Source organism: Colossoma macropomum, unplaced genomic scaffold, assembly GCF_904425465.1.
Source record: "Colossoma macropomum unplaced genomic scaffold, Colossoma_macropomum, whole genome shotgun sequence".
In the NCBI taxonomy this organism is placed as follows: Eukaryota; Metazoa; Chordata; class Actinopteri; order Characiformes; family Serrasalmidae; genus Colossoma; species Colossoma macropomum.
Window position 1 is genome coordinate 9,419,690 of NW_023494803.1, and position 12,063 is coordinate 9,431,752.

The 12,063-nt window shown below is 38.2% G+C and overlaps 1 protein-coding gene across 1 annotated transcript; it reads left to right on the forward strand.

Moving 5' to 3' along the window:
- The first annotated feature begins 6,936 nt into the window (after positions 1–6,936).
- On the forward strand, positions 6,937–11,018 carry LOC118824213. Its single transcript, XM_036594223.1, has 3 exons — positions 6,937–7,067; positions 7,652–7,720; positions 8,755–11,018. Exons 2-3 carry the CDS (start codon positions 7,685–7,687, stop codon positions 9,814–9,816), a joined length of 1,098 nt encoding a protein of 365 aa, XP_036450116.1. The 5' UTR covers positions 6,937–7,067; positions 7,652–7,684; the 3' UTR covers positions 9,817–11,018.
- The last annotated feature ends 1,045 nt before the right edge of the window (positions 11,019–12,063 follow it).

Genomic DNA, 12,063 nt, shown 5'->3' on the forward strand with positions numbered 1-12,063 from the left:
GTACGGAAATGTTTTTGTGTAAGTGGGGGTGGGGGTGTGGGGGGGGTATTAAGTCTGTATATTGGAAAAATTAAAAACACAATAGTTCCAGATCTTGCAGAACACAAGCAGACTGGGTGTGACCAACACAAATTGTTCAATAGGTGGGCCACAGACTTGGGCTAGAAATATATTTTTCATTTAGAAAATAAGCAAAATTAGCCTTATTAATGTGCAGTAACCTGGGAGGTGTTAAGTGTCTTGCCAAGTGCACAGTCAGATACATTCAGTCAATCCTACAATTTGAACACACAACCCTCTGACCCCAAAGGCCTCTGGCCATCAGAGGCCCCGTGCACTATACCCATACTCATACATACAAATGCATAAAAGTGCTTCATGACGTATGTAAATACAACACTGTATGACAAAAACGTCAACACTGAAATATTAGATGGTCCTGTGATGGTCCCTCTTCTCGTTGATGAAGATGTTGATGTTGATGATGCACCTATATGTTGGGTGTTTCTGATAAAGTGGCCAAAGAGTTGGAAACTAACAACTCTGTGTACATGGGTTGCAAGCGTTACATTTTGCAGTCAAATGGTTCTTTGAGTGTTCATTGTTCTGTACAGAACCACTGACTTTACTGAAGAACAAGTTTATGTTTATGCCTGTGTTTGTGATGTTTCCTATTCTTTGTGTAGCCTGTACCGTATGAAGAACCATTCAACATTTAAAATGTGGATTTAGAAAAGGCTGATGGAATACTCAGCCATTCATTTTTCTTTATTTTATGAAGGGGTGGACAACGGCTGGAAATGTATTTTTCATTTAGAAAATAAACAAAAATATTAATGTGCAGTAGCCTATTGTGTCCATACTGTAATAGGATTTTAATGTACTTCTATTGACTCAACACTCAAATTAGTTATTTTGCTGCCTAACTATGCCCAATCCAGGAACAGAGCAGCACCATCTGGGGCAGTGGGGGGTTAAGTGTCTTGCCAAGTGCTCAACCAGGTACATTCAGTTGGTCCTGGGATTTGAACCTACAGCCTTTGGATTACTGGCTCACCTCGCCTGCCACTAGGCTATGACTTGCAACATGAATTCAATATGAAGTCATTTGTACATATTCAAGGGCTGTTTGTTCATCTAATGTTTGCATCTGCAATGGATTTTTCCAAGTATTTGGGGCCCCCAAGGCCCCTGGCTGTCAAAGGCCCTGTGCACTGTCCCCAGTGGACTATTTATAAAAATGTCATACATACAAATGCATTAAAGTGCTTTATGACGTATGTAAATAAAACACAGTGTGACAAAACCTGCAACACTGAAATATTAGACGGTCCTGTGATGGTCCCTTTTCTCGTTGATGAAGATGATGTTGATGATGCACCTTTATGTCGGGTGTTTCTGATAAAGTGGCCAAAGAGTTGGAAACTAACAACTCTGTGTACATGGGTTGCAAGCTTTACATTTTGCAGTCAAATGGTTCTATGAGTGTTGATTGTTCTGTACAGAACCACGGACTTTACTGAAGAACAACTTTTTATGACGTAGTAAAACCACAGAGGCTTTGTGTTTGTTATAAATGCTCCACAGTGCTGCAGCAGATCCAGACGTCATTCCAGAACTTATCATTTGTTCCAGTAAAAGCTGGGGGGAGCCTGTGTTCATGATGTTTCTGATTCTTTGTGTAGCCTGTACCGTATGAAGAACCATTCGACATTTAAAAATGTGGATTTAGAAAAGGCTGATGGAATACTCAGCAATTCATTTTTCTTTATTTATATCAATATTGCGTCAATATTATCATTTTCAAAGCTCAAAATCATAGCATTGTTAGAGAAATGCACACAAATGCAATGTCTCAGTTTCAGTTTCTATTCTCAGGTAAGTTTCAATTTCCGCACAATGATCCCTCCAGTGGGAGGGAATTCAGTGATATATAAGCAGTGTTTTTATTATATATATATTATATTTCTGAATCTAAGGTAAGGAGTTTGTATCTACACTGACAGTTAACTGTTATACAGATACTTGAGTAATTTAAAAAAGGAAGTGCACCATTTTCTCAGTGTTTCTTCAAAAAAATAAATCGTTAAGATGTCATCAAAGTTATTCAGAGTGGCTTGATGTTAAATGGTGTATTATAGACTCAGGGTTCTTTACAGTGGTGATGATGGGAACCAGGGGTTGCCATGTCTAGTAACACACATAGAGACATTTTATTTACTATCCAAAACCACCAGTGAACCTACACGCGTCTCCTGAGTTTTTATAAGGAATGCTGATGAGGTTAAATAGTTCAAAATCTTAAAAAAGGACTTTTCTCTGGGGACTCTTTTTCCTCACAACACCCTACATGTACACCTCCACCATGAATGGATTTTAAAATGTACACATTTTAGGCCAAAAGCTCTTCTCAAAACATGTAGGGCTCCCGAGTGCCGCAACCGTCTAAGCGTTGGCCCTATCATCAGGAGATCGCGAGTTCGATGCCCCAGCCGTCCGTAGCCGGGAGTCCAAGAGAGCACAATTGGCCTCGCTCTCTGGGTGGGGAGGATGGCCCCTCCCTCTCCCCCCATCACCCAACGCGATGCTAGTCAGCGCAGGCGTCTGTTAGCTGACGTAACAGATCTGGCGGTTGGCGGTTTCCCTCCGAGCGCGTTCGGCTGTCCAATGACGTTGCGTGAGCGGCAGTTTGAAAAGAAGCGGTGGCGCTTCACAGCCTGTGTTAGCCTTCACCCTCCTAGCGTTGATAGTATCGTGTGATTGGGGGAGTCCTAACGAGCGGGTGGATTTGGAGACGACTAAATTTGGGGACATAATTGGGTAAAAATCCCCCCCCCAAAAAAATCAAACATGTAATGTTGTTTTTTTAAGGCAAAACTTCACCTCAAAGCTGTCATAAAACAATATGACAGACATCAGGCAACCCTTTCATGTAATAACTTTCTGTGAGGGAGCTTTTAGAGGCACTACATTCTTCAGACGTCTGGTTCTTATCACCACCACTATGAGCAATTCTGACTCAGGGAGGGGGGATGGTGTGAATTCCCATCACAGTAGCGAGCACGCTGGCATCATTTGACTCTTAAAAAATAAACGTTTTGTAAAGTGAGTCCAAATAAAGTGGGATAGTGGGATACTTGAAGGGGATCCCCTCCATTTTTTCAAAATTTCTACATAACTAAATAGTTAAGATGTAAACAGAGTCATTCAGAGTGGTTTGGTGTGAAATGCTTAATTCTAGAAAAAACGTACCGAGTCCGAATTGCTCAGTGGTGGTGACAGGAAAAAGACATCTAAAAGCTCCCTCACAGAAAGTTATTACATAATTGGTTATGAATGCTCTGCCTGATATTTGAGACATTGTTTTACAGTGGTTTTGTGATAAAGTTTTGGCCTAAACCGTCTTGTTAATCCATTTATTTTAATCCATTCATGGCAGATGGATATATGCAGGGTGTTGTGAGGCAAAATAATCCCCCCCAAATTATTATTATTATTTTTTGTTGTTCTGAGGCAAAATAATGCCCCCCAATTTTTTTTTTCCAGATGCACTATTTTACCCCTTTTTACATCAAACCATTCTGAATAACTTTGTTTACATCTCAATGACAGAATTATGCAAAAATCTTGAAAATTGGTGAAATTCCCCTTTAATGGCACTGTATCTGTGCTAAAATGTTACTTAGATGTTGTGTGTGTGCTGATTATGAATACATGTTGCTTAGATGTTGCTGTATGTGTGGTGAGTCAGTGGCATAGCCTGAATTTCAAATGGAGCCAGCAAAATGTCCCAAAGACATCATTACAGTGATGACCACCACCAACTAGTGTTCTTCTCTGTGGTTAAACCATTAAACAATTACCCACCTTAATACCATAAACAGAGGATGACATTCTTTAATATTAAGAACGTTACTGAATGGCCTCTAATTTGATCTTCCCATTTCACCTTAAATGGTGCAGCAGTTACTGTCTATTAGTCTATCTCTCTATCTGCCTCTATTAGGCCTCCATAACTGCTGCACCATTTAAGGTGGAACGGAAAATTCTATGAAGAAGCAACGTCACTCTATACCACAGAGGGTGAAGGGTAATTTATCACAAGGCCACCGTTTTACAGCAGATGCTGGTTAAAGTTCATGCTGCTCTAAATGTTTTTGGCTGATGTGCTGTATTGGGTGGTAACAACCTACATATAATCTGATTACGTCATCTGACTGCAAAAGTCTTCCCGAAACTGTTACCGTGACAGTTTCAGGATGTCACTGGGTGTGGCTGAATTCTGTGGTTTTAAAAGCAGTTGGTATTGACAGTTATTTAAATGCAACCCAAGTGTGTGATCTTTTATCAGCTTTTGATGAGTATTGATAATGCACTTAAATGTCGGAACTTTTTCTGCTTTGTCTCTCCATCTGAAGCAAGAGACAAGAGGTGTCAGATCGTAAATTTGATATCAGCGTGATTCAGGAAATAAATGTAGATTTTAATTAAAGCAAGAACACTAGAGCGGCAAGTGAGTGGATTTGATGGTCAAAAAAATGCTGTCCCTCATTTTCATGTCACTACCCAAACACAGAGTTTGAGTCTGTGGGCGGAGCCTTATTTTAGCCACGCCCCTGCATTTTAGCTCAGGTAGTGAGACTGCCTCCCTGTCCCTCATGGCCGCATGGTGAGCAGTCAGATCTCATTGCTTTGAAGTAAATGTGTCCCAAATTCTGAAAATCAGTGTGGAACATTAAGAATGGTCACTTCCTGAAACACATACTTACATACAGTAAACTGCAAATAAACGTTTTTGTGTTTTAATGAACAATTGTATGCTGTGCGGTTTTATGTGTGTACAACTGTTCAAAGCTGTGTTTGCTAGACATGTACTGGCTAGAGTTTTTGAATTCTGCTCAAAATTAGCTGAAAGTCACTACTCAAATATTTGGTAAAGTTCAGGCAGTGTTATGATTGTTTTGGTATGAACTGGAAAATTCAGTCATTTGTTTTAATGAAATAAAGTATTGTGTCACTGGATTTCAGCCCAAGTCAGTTAAAAGTCCAAAATCAATCAATTCAGTAACATAATCTATATCTGGCAAATCTGAATAAGCTGTATAGATGCATCCCCCCTGTTGGTTTTGTGTTTTTCCCTGGAAAAAGACGTCATCTAAAAAGTTGGGATGTTCTGCAAACTGTAAATAAAAACAAAATGCAATGATGTGCAGATCATTTAAACCCTACATTTAATTGAAAATAGTACAAAGACAACATATCAAATGTTGAGACTAAGAAATTTTATTTTAGGCCCATTTTGAATTTGATGCCAACAACACGTTCCAAAAAAGTTGAGACGGGGCAATAAAAGGCAATAAAAGTTGTATAATGCTAAAAAAAACTTGGTGGTTGATTGGTAAAAGGTCAGTAACATGATTGGGTATAAAAAAGCATCCCAGAGAGGCGGAGTCTTTCCGAAGTAAAGATGGGGAGGGGTTCACCACTCTGTGAAAGACTGCGCAATCAAATAGTGCAACAATCCAAGAATAATGTTTCTCAACGTAAAATAGCAAAGAACTTCTGCTTTTATCTGCAGTACATAATATCATTAAAAGATTCAGAGAATCTGAAGAAATCTCTGTATGCAAGGCACAAGGCCAAAAAACAGTATTTGCTGGCCAGGATCTTTGGGCCCTCAAGCAGCACTGCTTTAAAAACAATGATTCTGCAGTGGAAATCACTGTATGGGCTCAGAAACACTTCTGAAAACCACTGTCTGTGAACACAGTTTGGCGCTGCATCCACAATTGAAAGTTAAAACTCTAAAACGCAAAGCAGAAACTGTACATAAACAGGATCCAGAAACACTGCCGCCTTCTTTGGGCCTGAGCTCATTTAAAATGGACTGAGGTGAAGTGGAAAAGTGTCCTGTGGTCCGACAAAAAAACATTTAAAATTCTTTTGGAAATTATGGACGCTGTGACCACTCAGCTTGTTATCAGCGCACAGTTCAAAAGCCAGTATTCATGATGGTATAAGGGGGCATTAGTGCACATGGCATGAGTGTTGTGCTCATCTGTGAATCATTAATGCTAAATTATATATACATGTTTTGGCAACATATGCTGCCATCCAGACAACGTCTTTTTCAGGGAAGGCCTTGCTTATTTCAGCAAGACAGTGTCAAACCACATTCTGCATACATTACAACAGCATGGCTATTAAAAGAGTCCGGGTGCTAAACTGACCTGCCTGCAGTCCAAACCTGTCTGAAAACATTCGGTGCATTATAAAATGAGAAATACGACAAAGGAGACCCCGAACTGTTGAGCAGCTAAAATCCTTTTTCAAACAACAATTTCTCAATTTCAACATTTGATACGTTGTCTTTGTGGTATTTTCCTTTAAAAATATGGTTTACATGATTTGGACGTCATTGCATTCTATTTTTATTCACATTCTGCACAGCGTCCCAACTTTTTTGGAAATGGGGTTGTAGTTTTTTGCTTACACCGTCAATTTCCATTCGCTCTGGGTTGTTCTGCTTGACCGCTGGCAGGTTCAGTCTCTCTCTCTCTCTTTTTTTTTTACTAAAAGTACGTTTTATGCCAACGCTTTATAACAAAACTATCAGAAATGTCTCAAGTATCAAGCAACACATTTATCACTGTGTTGTGTAATAACTTAATGGGATGTAGCTTTTAGAGCCATCAAATACTTTGGACGTCTGCTTCCTAGTACTATAATTGTGAACAATTCTGACTCAGCAAATTTCTCCAGAAAGAGAGTTCCTCTTTAAATGATCTCAGTGAATTCAGGCAGAACTCTATAGCAGTCACCAAAACACCAAAATGGGTTATGGTAACAGGTTGACAGCTTGTTAAAAAAAGTTCTATTTTTGACTTCTTTGGGTCCTTCAGAGGATCTACAGCAGGACTGTTTTCTAGTTGGTGTAGTAACCATTATCTTTGCAGGTGGAGTTCAAGGCAGAACACGATTCACTTGAAAAGGCTAAGATCTCAGTGAAGCGGAAACGTGTGGATTTAGAAGACCTGAAAAACGAAGATCCAGTGATAGTGAAGAAGGTATGTCTGTTGTGCCGGTCGAATTTGCAGTCTAAAATCCAAGTGGGTTAGAAGTCTGAAGTGGGCTTTGAACCAACTTGGAGGTCTCATCCATATCTGGCAAATCTGAATAGGCTGCACAGATTATATTATCTGTAACCTACTTCCTGTGGATTTAAACATTGAAACACTTTTAGTAATATTCATTTTGAGCCAGTTTGAATTACCTGTCCGGGGTTAATGGATGTAACACCAATGCAGCCAAATTTAACATGGCGTGTATTTTTTAGCGAGCCTGTAGAACGAACGGCCAATGAATGTGCTGTGAAATTGTATTAAAAATATCTAATTGATATCAAAGATAAATTACTTGATGGGCATCAACTTACAGTTAACCATGTTACGGTCCTTGTTGGTGGCTAACACACGGAGGAGTTTGGCCAACACATCATTCAGACACTGTTAGCACTGACTAAATTATAGCACCCTGGCTAGATGAAGTTTTTGTTGATTATGCAGATCAGACTCTCTGACATCTGCTCTAATTTGGTTTGTTGTGAGAAAAAATGTAAAGATGTGACATCCTCTAAATTTTGTCTTTGCAGGAGGAGATAAAGGCAGAATACAATTCCCATGAAATGGCAGAGATCTCAGAGAAGAAAAAGGACATAAAGGTATGTCGGTTGGGCCTGTCAGACACTGACAGGTTTAAGTCAAACTGCAGAAACCAAAGATACTGGATTAATTAGTTAACAATGTGCCAACATATCCAACTCCTGTTGAATTTCATGTTTTAAGTGTAGCCCACACCACTACCGAGAAACTATTCCAAATGATATTTTGGTTAAAGGAGATCAAGTCTGCAGAGAAACTTTACTTACTTGCAGAATAAGCCATTCCTGACCTCACATAAAATAAACATAATTAAGGTATAGGGTCACTCAAAGCAAAATGATTTTAGTCTAAATTCCAAGTGAGTTAAAATTCCCAAATTGAAGCAATTGAGTAGAATCATCCCAATCTGGCAAATCTGAATAGGCTGCACAGATGCTTCCCCCTGTTTTTCTTTCTGTTTATTTAAACATTGAAATAATATCAATTTTGAACTAGCATGAATAACCTGTACAGGGTACATGGATGTGACACCAATGTAGCCAAATTTAGCATGGGATGTGTTTTTCAGTGGGTCTGTAGAAAGCCATACATTGCATCACCATCATCAGAAACCAGGCCAATGTTGGCCGAAAGGGCTGTCAATTTAAATGTAAATATCTCATTGATATCAAAGATTAATGGTTTGATGATCATCAACTTACACTGAACCATGTTAAGGCCAGTGTTGGTGGCAAACACAAGTAGGAGTTTGGCCAGTACATCATGCAGACACTGTTAGCACTGACTAAATTATAGGAAAAATAAAACACGTGACATGGACTTCCAACATCTGTTCAACTCAAATCCAGCAATTCAGAGCAGATTCTGCACTGATCTCTCAATCATCACAATGACTGAAGTTTTTCTTACTTTAAATTAATACATTCATTCAGAACTCTATAGAAAACACACATTAGAATTGTTTATAGAAATATGTTGACAGCTTTTCAGAACGGAAAAAAAATCTTGTGCTTTTGAACTTTTTTGGAGAGCCCTTCAGAGGTTCTACAGCAGGATTGTTTTCTAGTTTGTGCAGTAATCTTTATCTTTGCAGGTGGAGTTCAAGGCAGATTTAAATTTACGTGACATGACGGAGATCTCAGTGGACGGGAAGCACCTGAGTTTAGAAGAGCTGAGAAAACACATAGACGAAGATCCTACGATATGGACGAAAATATGTCATTTGGGCCGGAGGGACACTGACAACATTAAGGCAAAATCTAGAGACAAACCAAAGATACTGGATTACTTAGATAAAACTGTGCCTGAATATCCAACTCCTGTTGAATTTCATGTTTCAAGTGTAGCCCATGTCACTACCAAAGAACCATTCAAAGCAATACTGGAGTCAGAGAAGATTAAACCCCCTAACACTAGGCCCCCTAACACTGAGTTTTCATGGTGGACATTAGCAATTAATGAAGAGGAGATCAAGTCTGCAGAGAAACTCTACTTGGAGAATGAGAAAATCGAAATGACAGAGACATTCCTGAAGAAGTTTACCACCTCACCAGCTTTCCAGCATGATATATCCCGCTACGGTAATTACAGATTTACATTTCCCCTGGCTGAGCTGATGGAACTGTACAAGGAGCAGAACTGTGGAGGAAAGGAACCAGTTCTGAGGGTCTTCAAGACCATGTTCTACAAACAGGAAATTGTGTACGCTGTGCTGATTCACAGTCCTCAAGACAGCAAGCGTTTTGGAGACCTCCCACTTCTTGAAGACAGTAAGTTTGCTCGTTACAAGAATGGGCAAATTATCTGGGATGCACAAGCCATTTCTAGTGACCACCAGTTTGAACTTTCAGTAGACACTAATGAAGCACGATTAACTGTGAAATGTCAACGCTACACCACGTATTACGTGTGGGACAATGTGTGTCTGGCTTTTCATTTGCCTTCTCATAAGGCCCTGAAAGTCCCTAGAAAAAGGCTTATAGAAGCTCTTGATGTCTGTGAACTTCATGAGAAGAATCTCCATAGGTGCGAAGATCCTACAATGCGAGGAACAATGTTCGCAGATGCAAAGAAGTTGGTGGACAGTTGCAAAAAGGAGCTAGAAGACAACAAAGATAATGTGAATGCCTTGAAATATGAATCAGAAGAGGAGTAAGGAAAATCTGCCAAAATTATGATTCCAGAATGAGTTTAGATGCAAAAACAAGGAGACAAGAGTTGGGTCAAAATCCAACTTGTGTACAATACATTGTATCATTCAAAATAACTGTATCTGCTTAGTTATCTTTAGGTGATTATATATGGAAGTGCCCACATTGTTATTATTCATCTACACTCCTTATCTACTTTATCAGAGTCCCCTGTCTATTGGTGGGACAAAGTCAATGCCCAAGTCAAGATAGGCAAGTCCTTACTCAATTCTCAACTCTACAGTCGAGTCCCTAGTCAACTTCCAAGTCGACAGGCAGGTCTTTAGTGAGTAATCATGCTTCATTAGTGTCTACTGACAAGACAGTTAATTCTCAAGTCAATTCCCAATTCAACACAGGCATGTCCTGAGTCAATGCTCAACTCATGAAAGGCAAGCCCTGAGTCAATTCAAAAATCAAGACAGACAAGTCCCGAGGTAATTCCAAAATCAAAACAGACAAGTCCCGAGTCAATTCTCAGGTCAAGACAATTAAGTCCCAAGTCAAGTCTCAAGACATTTCCCAATTGAAGACAGGCATGTCCCGAGTCAATTCTAAAATCAAGACAAGCATGTCCTGAGGCAATTCCAAACTAAAGACAGACAAGTCCCGAGTCAATTCCCAAGTTAAGACAATCAAGTCCCAAGTCAAGTCTCAAGTCAATTCCCAATTCAAGACAGGCAAGTACTGAGGCATTTCCAAAATCAAGATAGGCAAGTCCCGAGTCTATTCCCAAGTCAAGACAGGTTTGTATTGAGTCTATTCCAACATCAAGACAGGCCAATTGTATCAATTACAAAGTCAAAACAGACACATCTAACATTATAATTAATCTATAATTAATCTTTTTGTGAATTATGTTGTCGTGTCTGAAGCGTCACAATTGTGACTCAGGTTTCTAGTAGTGGATGATGAGTGTAGATGTACAAATTCATACCATTCACTTGTAGGGCTTAATTAGAATTACTCAAAAAACAACGTCCATGTTTACTCATAGTCTATTTTCTGTTATTAACTTTGTATTTTTTTTTCTGTTCATGCTGAAAAAATAAATGTATTTTTTTTAATTGGTGAATTAATGGAATTATGGAATATGTTTCTCACATATACGTGTTCTTGGGAGGCTCCCCAAGTATACTGATGGGCACTCAAGCATATTTTATACAATACATTTTAACAATTTATTAAATATTTTAGATTGTATGTATTTTTATACATGTAGTTTATATATTTTTTCCAAAACATACATTTCATATTTAAATACCCAATTAAGAAAAAAGAATTTGTATATATTTTAATATCACATCCCCTGACACTACATCTTTTTTAAGGCTTTTATGGTAAATTGTATTGTAATACTTTCTTTTTTTAATTTTTGATGTATAATATTGTCATTTTATTGTTATTATTGAAATTTTACGGTTTATAAATGTGAAAACATTGTAATACTGTGATACTGTAACATTGTGTTTGGTAGTTCTACAATCATTCATATAAGTAATTTACTGGTAAACAACAATGCAAAGCTTTTTGTTATGGGTAAGATTTATAATGAATTGTTTGTTTTAAATTCTCAAAATATGTGATGAAATATGCTGAATTCAAGATTTCTGTACAAAGAATATTATAAATCAATGTTGATCAAGTATGTTTGTGTCTTTAATTCTTCTCATCACAGTCAGTTTCTCAGTGAGAAAAGAAATAAATGTGAAACAACAGACAGGATGTTTCAGGGAAACCAGTGCAAGAGTCAGTAAATCCAGACAGTAAACTATAAAACAATGAACAACAAAGCAAAGTCCTTTTGTTGCAGTAACTATAGTGTTATATACCCATAATAACATATGCATGTAATGCTCCCATGATGTTGCTTTGAATGCTGGAGCTTAGTTTAAATTATCATTGGTATTATTGATCTCATACTACTTATATTGATCATAATAAATATAATAATTATAATAATTCCATTATATTATTACACAGTGGTGTGAAAAAGTATTTACCCCTCCTGATTTCTCTTGTTTTGCATATTTGTCACACTAAATGGTTTCACATTCTCATATAAAATGTAATGTAAATGGAATATAAAAGAATAAAAAAGTTTTGTAACACCTCTTTCACCCGTGTGAACCCATTGTGCCAACGTTTAGAGCAACAGCTGCAACTAAACGCTTCCTGTAGCTCTAGATCAGTGTTTCACATCAGTGTGGAGG